Raw genomic sequence first — 22,618 nt, forward strand, 5'->3', positions numbered from 1 at the left:
GGCTGTTTTTATTTTGACGAGCCAGCGAGACAGAAGGAACAAACCTGAGACAGTCGTGACCCTGCCAGAGTGTTGTAACTTGTTCTAGAGCAACGCCGGCAGAAGGCAGCACCATATGCCCCCAGCCCCGAGCTCGATGCTCTTTCTGCAGCCTAATGTGCCTGTCAAAAAGCATTACTCTCACAAATCCTGTGTTTTTACAACATGTTTGAAATAAACCGTTTTTTTGTTGTTGCCATCTCTCTCTCTCCCCAACAGAATTGTCCACAGAGACACACAGCACCAGTGAGAGGAAGGTCCATGTTTGTTTGTGTTCCTGCTGTTTGAGCAGCACATGCCTGCTTCAAATCAATACTAGCCATTCCCTCCCTTTTCCCTCAAACTTCAATGAGCCCCAGATGTTTAAAAGGCCATGTTCATTTTACCAACAATATAATCAGATTGTAAGGTGAAGCTAGCACTCAGATCTAGACATGACTTATTCCACCATTTTGTGAGCGTGACCTGTTTCTTAATTAACCGTTTAACAATTGTAGAGTTAGTGGAGTCAATCTGTCTGATGTGAGTAGTTGTTTACAGTGACACAGACAAGCTTGTGGCAGATTTCGCCTGAGTGATGGCGACCTTGCCGTTCACTATGAGTGACCATCCATCTTTGATTCAGGGCAAGACCCTGCAACCAACACATTCTTTCACACCAGCCCAGTACACTATCCCTTCTTTCTCCATCCAACCTTGACTTAAAGAAACGCTAAAGCTGTCATTCTTTTACACTGCTGTGTCCATAGCATAGAGCAGGGGTGGGCAACTCCAGTCCTCGGGAGCCTGATTGGTGTCACACTTTTGCCCCAGCCCCTGCTAACACACCTGACTCCGGTAATCAACTAATCATGATCTTCCGTTTTAAATGCAATTCCTTTAATCAGTTGTGTTTGCTAGGGATGGGGAAAAGGTGTGACACCACTCCAGGCCACTGAGGACTGTCATCCCTGTCATGTAGAGTAAACAAGTGTTGGCTGCACAAAACAGGGGAAAATGTGAACAAGAAGTGATCCAAAACGATCAAATCTATTCTCGTTTGGCAATCAAACCACTAAAAGAGAGATCGCACAATTTCATAGATAATGCAGGTTGAAATGCAGCAAGTGCACGTAACAGGTAGAACTAATGGCCTTTTAAAGGGTCAACTGGTGGTTCAATTGTCAAGGTCATGATCAAGCATCTACTGCTAGACCTTTGCCGATACAGCAGGACTGCATTGGTAGACTGCAATGGGAACGATTCTTTGTTGGTTAGTGGTAAAGCAAGTTTGTTGACATCAGTCACAAGTCTGGCTGCAGTTTGCAGGTTCTATTCTTTGTCAAAGTACAGGAGTCATAATGAGGTTTTGGGAACCCGCTGAACCTGCAGTTCACATGTTTTGGGTCATTTGTTTGTAGTGCAACAACCCTGAGATCGTGGCATGGTGACGTACAAGGTGATATTTAGAAGCCTATCTTAGAAACACGGCATTTAGGACTGTGATACATAAATATAAATATTGGCAAGTGTTTCAAACTGACAAGTGAGAACGGTTATCAGCATCCCATCGTTCTAAAATGAGTCATAACGCAACGAGCAATGAGACACTCCTCCAAACTTGTCCGGAAAGTCAAATAAATGCTCAGTGGAAAATAAACACGTCGGGGTTGAGACTTGTTTCAAAGACAACACTTAACACAGCCTTAAGTCTTGAGTCAGACTGCAATCTCAGATTAATCCATATCCCCAGACCCCACCCAATACAGCTTTTCTTGGCCAAAAGTCACAGTGTTTCTTACCCACAACAGCAGAAGGTCCAGCTTATAGAAGTGACCCAGAGGGTAACTAAAAAAGTCTGAGCTCTCGGCCTCTTAGTTACTGGGGCACACAAAACACCATTACCATTATGGGGATTATTACAGTGCCTGGGGGCCTCTTAAGCATGTTATATACTCTTATATCTTAAGAAGTCAATCTCTTCTAGGCTGACAGCGAGCAGCACATGATCCAGGTAAACAAATACTTTCACGCAGCACAAAAGTGCCATTAAAGGCCAAAACTGTCAAAACAAATTCCATTCTTACTGAAGGGAGGGAGGGAGGGAGAGAAAAAAAAGACTTGATCACCTCTGGTTGCTTTAACTTGCATGGAGGTTGTCATGGAAACATTTCTATGGAGTTAACAGGATAAAAACAGAGAGCTTTCCAGTTTAATTGCCATTAGACTTAGAGAGCAGAGTTGACTTGCCCATACATTAAAACACAGACAGGGTACAGGGCTCATATTTAGACAAATTAAACTATGGTGCTCCACCCTTTTGCTGTTCCATTTTCCCCCAAAACAGAGCAACACCTCTAAGGTTGAGCAAGCTGCCAGTTTTATAACAAATAAGATGTTGGGGGATGTGTGGTGGTATGATACAAAAGCTAAGACAGAGGCTAGAGTTCAGTTAAAGGAAAAAGTAGGTATTTGTTTCAAAGTTGCTATGTAATAAATGAAAAAAAAGACAATGTGTACTTTATTCAAAATACAGATTGCACTACATGACATGTCCTTTGAATTATTTAAATTAAGACTCAATATATATGCAAAACAGTACAAGTCATCTACTATTTCTCAGTTACTAGCATACATCTTGCATTAACCTGTGACTGGTTGGCTGAAATCTTAAACTTAAAGGTGCAATATGCAATAATCGCTCCACAATTTCCTGTTTGCTAAAATTCTAATAGTTTGCCTAAATAGAGCTTATGTGACAAAACAACAATGTATACTTTAGATTGTAGAGAATCCTTGTACCACCTAAACAGCTGTGGAAAATATTTTCAATTAACCAAAATATTGTATTGTCAGCTGTTTGAAGTTGGTGTACAAAACCGAAACTAAAAGATGCAAACACGAAATTTAAGAACGGAAGCATAGAACTAGTGCACACAGAACATATCTACCGCCTTTTAGACTTGCTTTCAATGAGAATGACAGATCTATAACTCAAATTTCTAGGTGATTTTTGTCAGGTTGCCCAAAACGTTATATATGGCAGCTTCAATTTTGATAAATGATTAAAAGGTATGATAAACGTATACTTATCAATCCTTGGGAGGACATTCATTTTCATATTACCATAATGTAGCAGCAAACCGCAAAATGATAAATGCAGCAATCAGAAAATGGATGCAGAGTGGCACAATAATAAGTGGCCCGCGCTACTAATGCTGGCCAGATACCATTTGTCCACATTCAACCATATAGCATTGACGCAGACAGCAGAGTGAAATATTAGGTTACTTTCCCAAAAGTGAACTTCAACAACAAACTAAAAAGCACTGAAACAGGGCCTCTATAGCTAAAGACGTATACAGTTCCTACCAGGCAATGATCGCAGAGGTTCCAAACAAGGGGCTGATAGGGTATGGTCCTGAAACATTTCACAACATGCGTTGAAGGGCAAAAGTGTTGAGTGGTGAAACAGTGGAGCACACCTGCATTTCAGGCTGGGGAACACCTGTGCACCCACGGCTTGAACAAAAGGGTCCAGTCCTGTTAAGCCACCAGGGGTGAAAACTGATCCAAGGGCATGCGTAGGGGTGCAGCACTGAGGGCACCTTGTTAGCGTTTCTAGAAGAAGAAAAAAGCTACACCTAGGCTATCGATTTAGGTGCAGTGCTAACTAAAGTAGTGAGGTACTTTCGAGTGTTTTTAGGGAGGCCCATAACCGATGTGTAGAAACCCATCGTCCAAACTACAAGTCCATCATGCTCATTAAGAACTATGAGGATAATGCTGAAACTGGTCTCTCATTTTATACCTGGGCTATGAAGATATGGAATATGCTGTAGCTAGGAATGGAGCAAGAATGTGAACGGTAAGGTGTTAACCATTGATCTTCATCATCATCCCCATCAACAACTAGTTATACTATTATACGTTTGCTTTCATTTTAAGCATTGGTAGTCTGAGCAGCAACAGTAGTAATGTAGTAGCTGTAGTGTAAAAGGACCATTGGTTAATAGTAATGTAGTACAGTAAGTTACTGTAGTAGTACTATAGTAGTATTAGGCATAGGTGATTATAATAGTAAGAATTGTGGCAGAAATGATAACGACACTACTAAATAATTCTCATTACCACAGATAGTAAACCAGATTGCAATACATCATTATCAATGAATCAGTTATAATAGAATAAATTACAGTTTTAGGGAAAATACTTTTCCAATAATTGCATATTAATATGATAGTGGTGAATACTGTACTTTCCAAATTATAATTGGAACAATGGCCAAAAATAAATGTTTCTGCATTTCAAACTTTCATTGTTACATTTAAATGAGAATACTTTGAGATTCAATTCCAGTGAATGAATATTACATGTTTTATTTTTTATGAATTCGCCTAACCAATATAATATTTTATGAGTAGATCAAAAACATCAGAATAAGTTAATTAATGCATCTCTGAATTTGGTAGGCTACTTTCAACTGGTTGCCTACAACTATTCTAGCTGACTTTTCAACCTACGCAAACATGTTTTTCATAACGTTTTATTGTATTTAGTGCTAATGGCAATACGTAGTTCCATCTCTGATATACTGAAATGAAAGATAGGATACATTGCTGCATGTCGGCTTCAGCGAGTCAGTGGTCATCTATAGAAGAGTTCTATCCTCCCTATTGGCTGCACACGCCGGACAGTGTTGCATGAGGGTCCTTGGCAACGAAAAAGCACAGCAGACTATTGTGTGACGTACACGGCAAGAAACAAACATGAAATATGTAATATATATATATATATATACATATGCAATATATAGTTGTTGGGAGGACTTGAAGTTGTTCACAAACATCCGCACAAACTATGGCTTCATATTTTCAGTTAGTAGACAGCAATAATCGATAAAGAGAATCAGTGACACTCAAGAGGGTGGGAAGAAATAAACACTTTGGTTCAAACTTACCAAAACGCCGCGTTATTTCCAATAGGAAAACAAGAGCCTCCAGGTGAGAAGAAGTCGGTGTACGTTCAGCTTCAAGAAATCGTCACACGTGACTGTACAAGTAACCATAAAGCAGAAAAAAATGAACAACAAGCCGTAGAGTAAATAAAAGCTCAAATATTCCTCCGTTGGCGCTGCACTCAGAGATACAAGGGTTGTCTTTGCGCTCCTGCTGTCTTCAGTCAATGCTGCTGTTATTACTAATGTAACAGAAAAAGCTGTACACTGAGTCCTGTTTGAATGCGCTCGCATGACGCGTAATGCGAAGAAGTAGCTTGTTTTTGCAACGTGATTCAATACATCAAGATGTATTCCACGAACTATTTTGGACTAGCTTATTAGAATGCAGCCCCAGGGGTAGGCACTTACCCGGAGTTGAATCTTGTTATTTTTCGGAGTGCTACGACCCCATGTGACGTCATGTCCACCTGCTATGTAAACAAAAAAACTATTTGCAAGTTATGTGTATGTTTCTTTTTGGAAGTCAAAGATAAGCAAACAGTCACATTTCCATGTAAATTTTGTTTCCAGATGATGCCAGCTCCGAGATCTATACAGTTGGCCACTGGAGAAAGACAATAGTGTGAAAAAGGAAGTATTTAAATATCCTAATAAGGTGTAATCTATTCTATAATAAACATATGCATTGTTACTTGTAGACTAACCTACTGATCTTAAACAGATATGAATCAATGTGAGCATCAACACGGATGTTTATTTGGAAGGTATGTGCACACCATGGAAATAAATTATGTAGACAACAAAACAGCAATTAATAAAACGTTTAATGCACATTTACAAACGAATCAGTCCCAAATAAGGGTGCATATTGGTAATGTCAGCGCAATGAAAATGCATTAGCAAAAATATATAGCCTAACGGTTTGTTAATATATTTTTGTTCATTTAACTCTTTTGAAAGGAAAATTTATATAGGCCCACTGTTTACTATATTTTCATGTGCAGAATAAATATGTTAAAATAGGCTATGAATCATGATGAGATTAGATAAACACACAAACTCATCAGAATAAGCTATACATATGGCTAATGTTAGAATGTAAATGGTGATGACGTTTGATCGTTTGATCTATTGATGTGTGATCAATCTACTTAATAGTCATCATTGTGCCATTGCAGTTTGATCAGTCTTGTTTGTAAACAATTAAAATTGGACCAATGCTAGACATCAATATATTAAGAAATATCTTATTGTTTTAAACCTTTATAAATGTTAAAGCTATTTGCTATAACGCATTGTCTGCTCCTCATTGCAATGAACCTACATTGACCGGTGTGGACCGAAGAGATTGACGTTCAAGGTCTGACCTGCTGTATGTTACGTTTATTTACTCTTCCTATAGATAAAATATTGGGTGAAAATGGTTTGTTTTACCTACACAGGAAAAACACGTTTTTCCTAATGCACGTATATATATTTTAAATTATGAAGTCGGCGTAATGAAACTGAAACAAATTTGTATTGATTAAAAGCTTGATTGAAATAATTTGCATCCGTTTTTATGTGTAAAAAGAAGGTACATTATTTTCAATGTGACGTTCAAACCTCTGCTTTGTTTAAATGTTAAATGTTAGGGATATGCTTTTAGTATTTTATTGTTCCGTTTTGTTATGCACAACAAATGAACAATACTCTTCCTTTAAAAACAAATTACATATCATTGTCAAACTTGTAAACAATTTCAAACTTGCAATTCACACCAGTTAATCTGTATGTGCAGATATGATACATATATAAAAGGGAATAGTGTACATTCAAAATTAAATAAATTCATATAGATTTTATAAACGGTATCAACGAGTACGATTTAAATTTTTAAAGTGTTTAAAATACAATATATTTTTCGTAAAAGATCCAATTCCATGACATTTTTGAAGATTCTAAGTGAGATTGAGCATTTCATCATCATTTCTATAAATAGGAGGAAAGATCATTTTGGATGTCATGAAGTATATATATAAAAAAACGTATCAATTTAAGTGTGGAAAATGGTGCTTTGCTGCCACTTACTGGTAGTTTAGTGTATTCCATTCACACGGGTCACAGGTATGTACGGCATGTCTTATAATAGGTTAATAAATGTGTGTTGTTTATCTAGCTATTATTGACTTTACCTAACCTAATGCATTTGATGATGTTGAAATGCATATAAGTGATAAAAAGTAATATATGTTGAGGTCAAACATGGTGTGCTGAATAGATGACCTCATGCCGTGTCAAAGTACTTGGGCATGGATGAAATCCGCTTTAGTCATACACTGCCATCTACTGATCTGATTATTCAGTACAGTAAATATCATACGTCAGTTTCATGACATTTTATGTAGAAATACCAATTCACTGTTTGGTTGTAATGTTGAAAACAAAACCTGCAAATTCAAGGCTAAAAAAATCCATCTAGCCCCAGTAACAACCTTGCACAAAGAATCCATTGAGAGTGAAACCGGTCTACATACCTGGGCTGTATTGTATATATAGGCCTACAGCCTATTGAAAGGGGTATGTTAGATTTACAGGTATACTTACATCTCCTATCTGACCAGATTCAAGGAATGAAAATGTAATTTTACAAAGTGTCACGTTCTGACTTTAGTTCTTTTGTTATGTCTTTGTTTTAGTATGGTCAGGGCGTGAGTTGGGTGGGTTGTCTATGTTAGTTTTTCTATGATTTGGTATTTCTGTGTTTGGCCTGGTATGGTTCTCAATCAGAGGCAGCTGTCAATCGTTGTCCCTGATTGAGAACCATACTTAGGTAGCCTGTTTTTCACCCTTGAGTTGTGAGTGATTGTTTTCTGTTTTGTGTCTACACCAGACAGGACTGTTTCGGTCATTTGCCTTTGTTATTTTGTTTAGTGTTCTCGTGGTAATAAATTATCAATATGGACAATTACAACGCTGCGCATTGGTCCTCACCTTCCACCAACAACGGCCGTTACACAAAGTAGATGTTACTCTTACATCCAAATCAGAGAGGTGAGTGTTTGAGAGCCAGGGAGAGCTTGGCTACTATACAATAATTTACCCTGAATTTGCTTTATTTTCCAAGTCCTATCTCCTTGTCCTCACTAACCTGAGACTTGGGGAATTATAGTAATACGATGGCAAGAGGGTAGTGGACAGATGAGGAATCCATTGTTGAGGATTGAGACTTGGCCCTGGCTCCACTTTTGATCCATGACTGAAGGACTTTATCGACACTTGCAAGTGACCTGCACGCAACATTTGCGGTGTAAGGAACCATAAACACTGTCCACCATTGGTAATTGAAAGCAAATTTCTTATTCTGTTATTTAATATATCTGCACAGATGAGTTCAATATACAGTCGTATGAAAAAGTTTGGGCACCCCTGACAATTTCCATGATTTCCATAAATAATTGGGTGTTTGGATCAGCAATTTCATTTTGATCTATCAAATAACTGATGGACACAGTAATATTTCAGTAGTGAAATGAGGTTTATTGGATTAACAGAAAGTGCAATATGCATCAAAACAAAATTAGACAGGTGCATAAATTTGGGCACCCCAATAGAAAAATAACATCAATATTTAGTAGAGCCTCCTTTTGCTAAAATAAAAGCCTCTCGACGCTTCCCATAGCCTCTAATGAGTGTCTGGATTCTGGATGAAGGTATTTTGGACCATTCCTCCTTATAAAACATCTCCAGTTCAGTTAGGTTTGATGGTTGCTGAGCATGGACAGCCCGCTTCAAATCATCCCACAGATTCTCAATGATATTCGGGACTGGGATGGCCATTCCAGAACATCGTACTTGTTCCTCTGCATAAATGCCAGGGTAGATTTTGAGCAGTGTTTTGGGTCGTTGTCTTGTTGAAATATCCAGCCCCGGCATAACTTCAACTTTGTGACTGATTCTTCAACATTATTCCCAAGAATCTGATGATATTGAGTGGAATCCATGTGACCCTCAACTTTAACAAGATTCCCAGTACCGGCACTGGCCACACAGCCCCACAGCATTATAGAACCCCCACCAAATTTGACTGTGAGTAGCAAGTGTTTTACTTGGAACGCTGTGTTCTTTTGCCGCCATGCATAAAGTCCTTTGTTACGACCAAATAACTCCATCTTTGTTTCATCAGTCCACAGCATCTTATTCCAAAATGAAGCAGGCTTGTCCAAATGTGCGTTTGCATACCTCAATCAACTCTGTTTGTGGAGTGTGTGTAGAAAAGGCTTCTTCCGCATCACTCTCCCATACAGCTTCTCCTTGTGCAAAGTGTGCTGAATTGTTGAACGATGCACAGTGACACCATCTGCAGCAAGATGATGTTGTAGGTCTTTGGAGGTGGTCTGTGGGCTGTTTTTGACCCTTCTCACCATCCCTTCGCTTTTGCCTCTCCGATATTTTACTTGGCCTGTCACTTCTGGCCTTAACAAGAACTGTGCCTGTGGTCTTCCATTTCCTCACAGTGGACACTGACAGCTTAAATCTCTGCGATAGCTTTTTGTAGCCTTCCTCTAAACCATAATGTTGAACAGTCTTTGTTTTCAGGTCATTTGAGAGTTGTTTTGAGGCCCCCATGTTGCAACTCTTCAGAGGAGAGTCAAAGAGAACAACAACTTGCAATTGGCCACCTTAAATTCCTTTTCTCATGATTGGATGCACTTGTCTATGAAGTTCAAGGCTTAATGAGCTCACCAAACCAATTGTGTGTTCCAATTAATCAGTGCTAAGTAGTTATAGGTATTCAAATCAACAGAATGACAAGGGTGCCCACATTTTTTGCATAGCCTATTTTTCACATCTGATTTAATTTCATACAACTTAATATTGCTACACTAAAAATATTTGTTTGGACAATACCCCAGTACTCAGCTTTTATTAGAAAATGAATGGCATGCCACTGTGATCATTTTCTGTGATGACAGATTAAATTATTATGCAGTCTCAGAGGGGTGCCCAAACTTTTTCATACGACTGTACATGTTTGCCTCTGTCTTAAATTTGTTATATTTTATAATATACTGGTATATTTCTTTATTGCAACAGATATGAGAGACGTTATGTTGTGACAGATGACTGCAGGGGCCAGACTAGCATATTATATGAGACCTATTAATAGGCCTGGCTTACACCACAATATTCAGCTGTAATTGGACCCCATATGTCAAGTCACGTCCTCTCGAGTGTCGTCACAGCGCTCTGGTTCTGTCCTCCCTTCCCAATGTAGACAGACAGCCAGCCCACTGTTGTCTGCAGACGATCCAAGGCCTCTCGGGCCCTCAAACTTCATGGAGGCTCCAGACACCAGAACCTGGGACAGCAGGGATATTAAAGAGGGGGGAGTGAGGGAGGAAGAGGAGCGAGGAAGCCTCCCCCCACAGAAAAACGCCATGAACGAGTCGGACGAGTCAGATGGTTCGGAGCCCGAGCCCCCGGCCCTCATCTGTAGGAAGGTGTCCTTTGCTGACGCCTTCGGTCTAGATCTGGTGTACGTCAAGGAGTTTGACAGTACAGACCTGACGGGGGTAGAGGTCGCTGACGCCCCAGAGCCCGAGGTCAAAGTTAAAGAACCGGAAGAGTATTTCCTGTCATCTTTGTTTACCGTGCCCTCGTCTCCAGAGGAACTCGAACAGAGACTCCAGGATCAGAAGCTGGAGCTGGAGAGTATTGAGTTACTTCCTGGCACCACCGCACTCAGGGGAATTATCAGGGTGGTGAACCTGTGCTACAATAAATCCCTTTATATCCGGATCACTCTGGATAGCTGGAAGACCAGCTTTGATCTGCTGGCTGAGTATGTCCCGGGCTCCAGCGATGGAACGACGGACAGGTTTGCGTTCAGGCTTACCCTCGTGCCTCCCTTTGCGATGGAGGGCACCAGAGTGGAGTTCTGCCTCAGATACGAGACATCGGTGGGAACTTTTTGGGCAAACAACAGGGACATGAACTACGTGCTGTTCTGCCACAAAAAGGGAGGCAGAGGCCTGACAGCGATAGAGGCTCAGCTAGAGGAAGTAAATAACTGGAGAGAGAAGAGAAGCTGTCTGAAAGTCAACAGGTGAGGAGTCATCCCGGTCCTATTCTTGTTCCCGCTGCTGACAGTAAACGGTAGAAACACACTATCACTGAAGTATTAAAGTATTAATCACTGTACCACATATTACAAACAAGTAGTAGTTCTGTCAGCAAATTGAGTAATAGCCTTAAAGCATATTATTATCTCTTAGTGAAATAGGAAAATATTTGATTATTAGTGTGACATTTATTTATATATAAGTATTCTCTATCATTTTCGATAGATCACCTGTGTATGATTGTTGGATTGTTGGAGTTAGCTTTATCAGAGATTTCCATTGTGCTAGAATACCGTATCAAATAGCTCCCCATGTGATCAAGTGTCGGGGATCTACTGTCACTCCATCTTTCCATTACGTCTATTGACTGGGCATATAAAAAAAACAGGTTTCCTTTTTTAAAATTTTACTTTAGGACCAAAAGGTTAACAACCTGTGTTTTGATTCTTGAGGAACACTATTCCTTTTTGTTGTTGTTGCCCCATAACAGTATTATTTTGCCCTATAAATTACACATGTAATTTGATCTCTCCTCTGTTGACAGTAAGATGAACAGCGCTGAGGAGAACCCCTTGGAGACCACTACAGACGCACCAGGTGTGCATCGCTCATATTATGTCTGTAAAATCTGAACACCATGCTTGTGGATCTGACTCTTTGAGCCATTTATTTTCCAGATTCAGCTACACATAGAGCAGAGGGGGCTGGCAGGAAAACGGTGGACAACGCAGAGCATCTGCTCTCTGATTTGCATCGTGAGGATTACCATCACAAACATTTGGTGAGGTCAATCATTTGTACTAAAGGACTGACAAACATTTTGATATGTCCTGGGTGGGGTGCTATGCTACTTTTGCATACACATTTTTACAGAAAACAGTATTTAACACATTTCTCACCATAAAATACATATAGTTAATACGTGTTTGAGTATTATTACCAGCCATGCTCTTTCTGCAGTAAGGTATGTCTGTACTTCAGCTAGTTACGTGTGAGTCGGTGTAACCTACTGTACGTGAGGAGGCTGTGAGACATTTTACATGATACTTGAGAGCATACCATACGTTCTTTTATTGCAGTCATGTGTACCACTGGTAAATGCTGAGGGCAAGTATGTAAATAAAAAAAATGGTATTGCACCCTAAGTTCCAATCTCATTGCAATATTCTACAAAAGTTACATATTTGATTTATTGCAATAAGTTAAAATATGTTTTATATTAGTCCTTGTTAGATCAGATGTTAAAACACATTTTAGTGTAGGCAACTAAGCAAGTCCAAACCTAAATATGCCCTTTACCTTCTCTTGTTGACTGATAGGGGGATAGTCAGAGGAGCAGGCGAAGGGCGGCCCGTTCAGCACGAGTGCAGGAATGCTTTTCTCAGCGAGAGCAGGCAGCAAGGCGGGAACACATTTCCAATGGGCTACCACATAATGGACTGGAGAAACCACCTTCACTGCCTGACATCACAATCAAACCCCTAGGGGACAGCGCCTCCAGTCTCCTACGATTACGCCAGAAGAAACGAACCAATGATACCCCTCAAATAATGACATACCACCAGATACCCCTACTTTCCCTGGACTGGGGCAAAGATAACGTGCGTGTGGGGACTCCAGATGAGGATGACATCTGGATTAGAACGAGGACCACAGCCCAGCTCACATCAGACAAGTCAGAGGACAATCTGGGAGAGCAAACCTCTGTTTGTGATCTGTGGGAAGCCTTTCTCAATGGCACAGATCCCAAAGATACCACCGGTGTGCCAGAGTCTGAATGGCTACAGTCAGCAACTTCAGTTTGTCCGTCAATTGAAACAGAGGATTTTGAGACATCCTCAAATGTCGAGAACCAGCTGGAGGATGACTTGGACTCAAATACACGAAGGTACACACACTGGACAGTAGATGAACTGCCATTCGGGGCGCACGATCATGTGCTGCCTGTGGTCATTGCCAAGGAGCCACTGTCAAGCTCGGGTGTCACCGTCCCCAGAGACGACAAAGCGCTGGTTTATGATCCTTCCCAAAGGTCAGAGGCTATCCCTGTAACAGACACTCTACAGGAATCCATTCCCTCGGGTGCTGCAAGGGTGGTCAGGGGCTCTGTTGACAGCACGGCTCAGTGCTACAAGCATGTGGAGGGGGGGGGAAGAAGAGCAGAGGAGCCTTTCACACCATATAAAGCAGAGCCGGTAACAAGCTCTGGGGAGACCGAGACAACAGATATGACAGCAATGGCAGAATCTCAGAATGCCAATGCAGTAGATAGAATCTGTCAGGGAGAAAGGCAAGACAAGACGCTTTCTTCCGACGTGGAAGCAGAGGTTAAAGGCAATGTGCACAAAGCAGCTGATGATACTGTGACATTTAGGGAGACAGTCGGCGAGAGGACAGAGGATAAAACAAACACACAGAGCTATGGAGTGGAGGAGGGATTTACACAGGCCTACAAAGAGGATGAGCTATTCAGGCCGAACCAACCAGAGGAAAAAGAATTCACACAAGACATCACAGGAGACATTTTGCATAAACAGAGTCAACCAGTGGAAGATGAATTCAGAATTAACCGAAGAGAGAAAATGTATTTAGAACTGAACCTAACACAGTTTGAAGAATTCAGGCCGAGTCGAACATATGAAGATGAATTCAGGCTCAATCAAACAAAAAAAGAACAAAGCCTGAAACAAACACACAAAGAGGAACTCAGTCCAAACCAATCAGACAAAGTTGGAATCAGACCATTTAATGAATTAAAACCAAAACAATCAGAGGCAGAGAAATTCCGATCAAATCAAAAAGATGAAGAGGAATCTAGACTGAACCAAACATTTGATGATGAATTCAGCTGGAACCAAACTGAGGTAGAGGAATTAAGACCGAACAAGATTGAGATGGAAGAGGAATTCTCCCCAAGCCATCAGGGCGAAGAAGATGACAGACGGAGCGATACAGACAAAGAATTGCGCCTGAATCATAAGGATGAAGAGGTAGACAGAGAGAACCGGACATTTGCTGAAAAATTCAGACCAAACCAAACACTCAATGAAGAATTCAGATCAAATGAATTGGAGGAATTCAGACGGAGTCAGTTTGATGAAGAACAGAGAGACAGAGACAACCTAGAAGAGGTTGAAGCATTCAGATCCAACCAAACACACCAAGAGGGATTCTGGTCAAATAAAATGCAAGAAGAAGATATCTATCAGAGCCTAAATGAAGAGGAGCTATACAGAGACATTGATATGGATGAGGAATCATCAACAAACAACCTAACAGAGCCTGAAGTATATAGGGAAAAGACCACAGGAGAAGTGGAAAAGACAGACAATGTCATGCCCGAAATGTCCAGACAGAGAGATACCGAACAGATACATGAAGAAATAAGTTTCAAAACTCCAGCGGCGGAGGAAGAGGAGGACTTAACGGACGATACAGCAAACACTGGAAATGAGAGTGAGGACGTGTCAACGGAAAAGGAAGGAGAGCATGAGGTGACAATGGAAAACGTTGAATGCCCAAGACAAGATGAAAATGGAAAGTTGTCAGAAGGGTCAAAAGAACTTATTGTGAAGGATGATAAAGAATGGTTGGGAAAAGAGGTAGAGTTGGGCGAAGATGAATATTTCAGAGAACAGAAAGGTTTGAATGAGGAAACTGTAGAAGAGGTGCTCTATTTGCAATCGGTTGATAATTGTCCTTTAGCCGAACAAGACACTGAGAAGGAGGAGAAACTGTCAGACATGCCTGAAGTCGTTCAAAATGTGCCGATCCATCAGCCAAAACGCCTCACTCAGAAAGTGGTGACAGACATAGACTCCGAGGTAGATTCTCTCATGAAGGCATGTACAGCTCCCAATTTGACCTTTACACCGAGACAAGGCCGTAGCCAAACTACACCCAGTCGCAATGCAGAGCCCTCTATGGGAGATGTACCTCTGTTTGAAAGAGGTACAACTGTCTTCAATCGTTCATCATCTCTAAGCACAAGATTGAACACAGTGCTCAGTGAAGGGAGTGAGTCAGGATTCAGTAAGGGGTCAACCCAAAACCCATCGTCATTAGGGGAGGATCAGGAGACCCTCAGCAGCCGAACGAGCCCTCCTCCCTCAGAGAAAGTGGAGGATGCTGCCAGCAGCGTCTTGGCATGGCTGGGGGTGTTCTTCTCTCTCAGTAGCGTAACCAGAGCATTGGTTTATGCCCTTTTGGTAGCAGTGTTTGTCTTTACCACTCTTGTGTATAATTTCCCAGTGTGCTTTGGCCTCTACTTGTTTTCACTGTATTGGTGGTGCTGTGTGGCAGATAGGCAACGCGTGACAGGGACTGACAGAATAGATGGAGAGCAGTGAAGTGCTTGTGTGTATAAAATAATAATGTTGTGCACGTGCGCATGTGTGTGTGTGTATGATTTGGGTAACACTTTACATGAAGTTGCTCTTATACCTGTGTAGTAACACTGTCATTTCTACTGTGGCAACATTGTTGTTGCTGTACATAGTACTTCAGTATTAGCAGTTGTAATGCAGTTGTTTATACAATGTTGTTACCAGCATAATGACAGTGTTACAACAGAGGTATGAGAGCAACTCAATATAAAGAGTTACCATGATTTGTTTAAGTTTGTTGCAGTGTTTTATGGGCCCAATATCAAAAGTGAAAATGTACCAAAGTATTAAAGGGGAATGAAATCCATTATTCCAATAGAGGACAAAAAGGGTTAGCTAAACCGAGTGGGGCATTGGAGATTAGAAAGTGAAGTTTCTTTATTTATTTATTTTTTTCTCAACAACGATAACATACGAGCTTCAAGAAAAAGCTGTCCAGATTTTCCTCAGCTCTAGAAGCTGACTAAAGAGTGCCTTGCATAGTCATTGCTGCACAGTAGTTCAAATTTCATTTAGACTAGCTGATATGTATGGTCATCATATCGCTCTTCTGTAGTGAACTTGAAATGTATAAGTCACACATCAGTGTTGGCAGCAGTTGACAGGGCTGAAGTATACTTTAGGCAGACATATATTACAATATCTCTCTGATCCTGGGAGATCACTTACTGGCCCCTATCTGACCTATCTTTCTCAGACTTGTAGTCTACAGACAGTAAGGTCAAATGGACTGCACTTTTTCATCATTTAATCATTGTAAGGATTGGAGATGATGATGATGATGATGATGACGATGATATAAGTTGTGTGATTTCTGTGGCTTTGTCTTTCCATTAAAAGTCCTGTATTTGACTTTGACAGACTACATTTTTCCTGCAAATGTTTTCAGAAATTCCACTAAAGTTTCACAAAAACGTTTTCCTGAGTATTATTAATCACGATATGAAGAAACAGAAAGTACACTGCAATAGCTTCTTGTAAAGTGGTGGACGTGATATGTCTTCCGTTACCCAAGTCCCCAAGTGCTTGCTGTCCTCAGATGAACCATAGAGGGCCGGTAGTGCTACATCACAGGAGAGTTGGCAGGTGATGTACTGTGAGTGGGTTCATCGTGACTTACTTGAGGGTTGGGTGTTGATTTCGAAATAATGCTCACTTGCCCACTAACACGGGATACACAGCTGCGCTTTAACCAATCGTACTGCAGACAAAGGCCACAATCCCCTGCTCAGACATTGCATGCACCAACCAATGGTTGCGTGCCACGTCAACAACTGTGTCATCAACTGACAGATTGCTATAAAATACATTATGATGTGGTTATCTGATACGTAAATATACCTATCAAGGCGTTGAAAGATCTGGCAGGCGTCAGCAATACCTGGACATGCCCAGGTTGTTTACATAAGACAATACATCACACATTGTTTTACTTGAGAAATACTGCACCAAACACCTTATCGATGTAAGATAGCGTGAATAAATCCTCCTCTTCAAAAACCTAAAAATGTATTACAGATTTTTTTTATTATCTTAGATTCTTTCTGACTATTTTGAGGAAGTAATTCTGGCTTTGTTCCTATGGTGTCTCATGGGGGACAAACATCAGTAACTGCCATATAGAACCACATCCCAAAGACTGGAATCTTGTCACATGCAAGATTCCAATTCCGAATTCTGAAATTTCAGATTCCGTCACATGCGGAATCGGGGTGTGTTCAGTCGCTTTTTAAAATGCATGCAGGTCATGCACATACAATTAGGTATTCCTATTGTTGACTCAGCATTCCCATCATCCACCTTCGTGACCTCATTTCATAAACTGATAAAGCACACTGACATCCTTCAGAGTTCAGAAGGAAGTATTCTATGTGCAACTATGTGAATGTAGGTGTATGTGTGTGTGTGTGTGTGAGAGAGAGAAATAGAAATAAAGACAGAGAGATAGTGTGTGTGTGTGTGTGTGTGTGTGTGTGTGTGTGTGTGTGTGTGTGTGTGTGTGTGTGTGTGTGTGTGTGTGTGTGTGTGTGTGTATGCATTAGTGCGTGTGCACGTACTCACCTTTTGAGTGTTAAATAAAGCAGTGGTTTGACTGATACTGCAGTAAGGAGAGTCACTTGATCCAGTCTGCTGCATTGTGACTGCTGACCTTTGGTGGGCTGGCGTCGATCCGAGTCCAGGGCTGGCATAGTTGGAGCTGCTCGTCAGGAAACTGCTTGGAGGGATCACAGAGTTGTCCAAGTCCGGCTAGTCCAACCCAGCCTGGTTCTGCCTACAGGAGAACAAGGGGGACAGAATCTGGAAAGCACAGTGGCACTGGCTGCAATGGGTTCACACAGCACAGCTGACCAGAGCACATGTGACTACAGCACAGCTGACTACACTCTACACACACACAGCTACAGTGCCTTGCGAAAGTATTCGGCCCCCTTGAACTTTGCGACCTTTTGCCACATTTCAGGCTTCAAACATAAAGATATAAAACTGTATTTTTTTGTGAAAAATCAACAACAAGTGGGACACAATCATGAAGTGGAACGACATTTATTGGATATTTCAAACTTTTTTAACAAATCAAAAACTGAAAAATTGGGCGTGCAAAATTATTCAGCCCCTTAAGTTAATACTTTGTAGCGCCACCTTTAGCTACGATTACAGCTGTAAGACGCTTGGGGTATGTCTCTATCAGTTTTGCACATCGAGAGACTGAAATTTTTTCCCATTCCTCCTTGCAAAACAGCTCGAGCTCAGTGAGGTTGGATGGAGAGCATTTGTGAACAGCAGTTTTCAGTTCTTTCCACAGATTCTCGATTGGATTCAGGTCTGGACTTTGACTATTCTAACACCTGGATATGTTTATTTTTGAACCATTCCATTGTAGATTTTGCTTTATGTTTTGGATCATTGTCTTGTTGGAAGACAAATCTCCATCCCAGTCTCAGGTCTTTTGCAGACTCCATCAGGTTTTCTTCCAGAATGGTCCTGTATTTGGCTCCATCCATCTTCCCATCAATTTTAACCATCTTCCCTGTCCCTGCTGAAGAAAAGCAGGCCCAAACCATGATGCTGCCACCACCATGTTTGACAGTGGGGATGGTGTGTTCATGGTGATGAGCTGTGTTGCTTTTACACCAAACATAACGTTTTGCATTGTTGCCAAAAAGTTCAATTTTGGTTTCATCTGACCAGAGCACCTTCTTCCACATGTTTGGTGTGTCTCCCAGGTGGCTTGTGGCAAACTTTAAACAACACTTTTTATGGATATCTTTAAGAAATGTCTTTCTTCTTGCCACTCTTCCATAAAGGCCAGATTTGTGCAATATACGACTGATTGTTGTCCTATGGACAGAGTCTCCCACCTCAGCTGTAGATCTCTGCAGTTCATCCAGAGTGATCATGGGCCTCTTGGCTGCATCTCTGATCAGTCTTCTCCTTGTATGAGCTGAAAGTTTAGAGGGATGGCCAGGTCTTGGTAGATTTGCAGTGGTATGATACTCCTTCCATTTCAATATTATCGCTTGCACAGTGCTCCTTGGGATGTTTAAAGCTTGGGAAATCGGCTTTAAACTTCTTCACAACAGTATCTCGGACCTGCCTGGTGTGTTCCTTGTTCTTCATGATGCTCTCTGCGCTTTTAACGGACCTCTGAGAGTATCACAGTGCAGGTGCATTTATACGGAGACTTGATTACACACAGGTGGATTGTATTTATCATCATTAGTCATTTAGGTCAACATTGGATCATTCAGAGATCCTCACTGAACTTCTGGAGAGAGTTTGCTGGACTGAAAGTAAAGGGGCTGAATCCTTTTGCACGCCCAATTTTTCAGTTCTTGATTTGTTAAAAAAGTTTGAAATATCCAATAAATGTCATTCCACTTCATGATTGTGTCCCACTTGTTGTTGATTCTTCACAAAAAAATACAGTTTATTATCTTTATGTTTGAAGCCTGAAATGTGGCAAAAGGTCGCAAAGTTCAAGGGGGCCGAATACTTTCGCAAGGCACTGTAACTACACTCTACACACATAGCTGACTACACTCTACACACACAGCTGACTACACTCTAACCCGGAAGCCAGCCGCACCAAAGTGTCTGAGGAAACACAATCAAACTGACGACTGAAGTCGGCCTGCAGGCTCTCAGCCCGCCACAAGGAGTCATTATAGCACGATAAGACTCCCGGCAGGCCAAACTCTCCCCTAACCCAGACGATGCTTGGCCATTGGTGCGCCGTCCCATAAGTTTCCTGGTCACAGCCGGCTCTGACACAGCCTGGGCTCGAGCCCGAGGCTGCAGTCGCGCCTGAGCAATCATTGTTGGATTTACGATTTACAACTTGTTGTGTAATGTTTATGTCCAATGGCTGATGAGTACCAATATGTTTTATCTATAATTTATCTTCACATGACAAGGATTGAAAAGTATTTGCCAGTAGATTGTCGACTTGATGATAACTGCTTTTGTCCAGCTTGTTAGCTAAGATTTTGAAAGTATGATGTTAACATGATCAGTCCAATCAAAGCTACGGTAGATATAGCGTGATTTGACATATTTTTTTATCTGTGGCCAATGACCTCGAGCCTTCTTGGATGGGCACTTCTAATGTAAGTCTATGGCAGCACCCAAGGGGCTTGAATTTCCGAGCTCTACCCGTAGATTTTGAGGTGACGTAGTGTCCCTTGAGTGACAGAATACTGAGCCAATCACAGCGCAACTTGAGAACATTACCAATCCCTACGCTCAGTATTTTCCACTGGCTGCCCCTCCACCATGGAAAGCACTGAGCTCGGCTGAAATACCTGCATTTTGGAGCTGCCTAACTCAAGAAATCAAAAAAGAGACCATGTTTCCTTTATTAACTCAATTAATTAAAAAAATACATTGTTTGCAAACTGATATGTGACACGTATTGCTTGTGCATCTAGTTTAGGCTACAAATGTTTGAATTCGCTTTCAAAAACCATTTGTTCCTCAGTATGACCTGTCCATTTCTTATTTATCTGTCTGTGTTACTGATGGGGCCTACTGTGCAGCATCACTAGGCCTACTTGTAATTACAAGTTTGTCTATACATCTGCATGGTTTATGTTTTAGCATTTATCAGCATTCGTTACAGTTTATACACTGCTCAAAAAAATAAAGGGAACACTTAAATAACACATTCTAGATCTGAATGAATAAAATATTATTAAATAGTTTTTTCTTTACATAGTTGAATGTGCTGACAACAAAAATCACAAAAATTATCAATGGAAATCAAATTCATCAACCCATGGAGGTCTGGATTTGGAGTCATACTAAAAATACTCATACTCAAAAAGTGGAAAACCACACTACAGGCTGATCCAACTTTGATGTAATGTCCTTAAAACAAGTCAAAATGAGGCTCAGTAGTGTGTGTGGCCTCCACGTGCCTGTATGACCTCCCTACAATGCCTGGGCATGCTCCTGATGAGGTGGCAGATGGTCTCCTGAGGGATCTCCTCCCAGACCTGGACTAAAGCATCCGCCAACTCCTGGACAGTCTGTGGTGCAACGTTGCGTTGGTGGATGGAGCGAGACATGATGTCCCAGATGTACTCAATTGGAATCAGGTCTGGGGAACGGGGGGCAGTCCATAGCATCAATGCCTTCCTCTTGCAGGAACTGCTGACATACTCCAGCCACATGAGGTCAAGCATTGTCTTGCATTAGGAGGAACCCAGGGGCAAACCGCACCAGCATATGGTCTCACAAGGGGTCTGAGGATCCCATCTCGGTACCTAATGGCAGTCAGGCTACCTCTGGCGAGCACGTGGAGGGCTGTGCGCCCCCCCCCCCCCCCAAAGAAATGCCACCCCACACCATGACTGACCCATCGCCAAACTGGTCATGCTGGAGGATGTTGCAGGCAGCAGAACATTCTCCACGGCGTCTCCAGACTCTGTCACGTCTGTCACATATGCTCAGTGTGAACCTGCTTTCATCTGTGAAGAGCACAGGGCGCCAGTGGTGAATTTGCCAATCTTGGTGTTCTCTGGCAAATGCCAAACGTCCTGCACGGTGTTGGGCTGTATGCACAACCCCCACCTGTGGACGTCGGGCCCTCATACCACCCTCATAGAGTCTGTTTCTGACCATTTGAGCAGACACATGCACATTTGTGGCCTGCTGGAGGTCATTTTGCAGGGCTCTGGCAGTGCTCCTTCTGCTCCTCCTTGCACAAAGGCGGAGGTAGCGGTCCTGCTGCTGGGTTGTTGCCCTCTTACGGCCTCCTCCACGTCTCTTGATGTACTGGCCTGTCTCCTGGTAGCTTCTCCATGCTCTGGACACTACGCTGACAGACACAGCAAACCTTCTTGCCACAGCTCGCATTGATGTACCATCCTGGATTAGCTGCACTACCTGAGCCACTTGTGTGGGTTGTAGACTCCGTCTCATGCTACCACTAGAGTGAAAGCACCGCCAGCATTCAAAAGTGACCAAAACATCAGCCAGGAAGCATAGGAACTGAGAAGTGGTCTGTGGTTACCACCTGCAGAACCACTCCTTTATTGGGGGTGTCTTGCTAATTGCCTATAATTCCCACCTGTTGTTCCATTTGCACAACAGCATGTGGAATTTATTGTCAATCAGTGTTGCTTCCTAAGTGGACAGTTTGATTTCACAGAAGTGTGATTGACTTGGAGTTACAATGTGTTGTTTAAGTGTTCCCTTTATTTTTTTGAGAAGTGTACATTTTTAGCTCACTAGGCTACAACCATAGCCATGGGAAGTAGTTTGAGGTTGGGGGTGCCACATTTTTTTTGTAGAGTTAAAAAAGTTACTGAAATTGAGGGAGAGGTTGTTGTCCTGGCACCAAACAGTAGGTCACTGATCTCCTTCCTGTAGGCTGTCTCATGGTCACCGGTGATCAGGCCTACCACCGTCATGTCGTAAGAAAACTTGATGATGGTTTTGGAGTCGTATGTGGCCTTGCAGTTGTGGGTGAACAGGGAGTACAGAAGGGGACGAAGCACACACCTCTTGTTGGGCTGTGCTGTAGTCAATGAACAGCGTTTGCACATAGGTGTTCCTCTTATCTAGGTGAGTGAGGGCAGTGTGGAGTGCAATTGAGATTGCATTGTCTACGGATCTGTTGAGCGGTGTGCAAATTGTGGGTCTAGGGT

At 41.8% G+C, this 22,618-nt stretch overlaps 1 protein-coding gene across 1 annotated transcript; it reads left to right on the forward strand.

Annotated features, from left to right (window-relative positions):
- Window positions 1-10,296: 10,296 nt before the first annotated feature.
- On the forward strand, window positions 10,297-15,596 carry LOC135515438 (uncharacterized). The gene is made up of 4 exons (XM_064939104.1): window positions 10,297-11,066; window positions 11,627-11,679; window positions 11,760-11,863; window positions 12,402-15,596. Exons 1-4 carry the CDS (start codon window positions 10,297-10,299, stop codon window positions 15,429-15,431), a joined length of 3,957 nt encoding a protein of 1,318 aa, XP_064795176.1. The 3' UTR covers window positions 15,432-15,596.
- Window positions 15,597-22,618: the final 7,022 nt, after the last annotated feature.

The sequence above is a fragment of the Oncorhynchus masou genome, chromosome 27, assembly GCF_036934945.1.
Source record: "Oncorhynchus masou masou isolate Uvic2021 chromosome 27, UVic_Omas_1.1, whole genome shotgun sequence".
In the NCBI taxonomy this organism is placed as follows: Eukaryota; Metazoa; Chordata; class Actinopteri; order Salmoniformes; family Salmonidae; genus Oncorhynchus; species Oncorhynchus masou.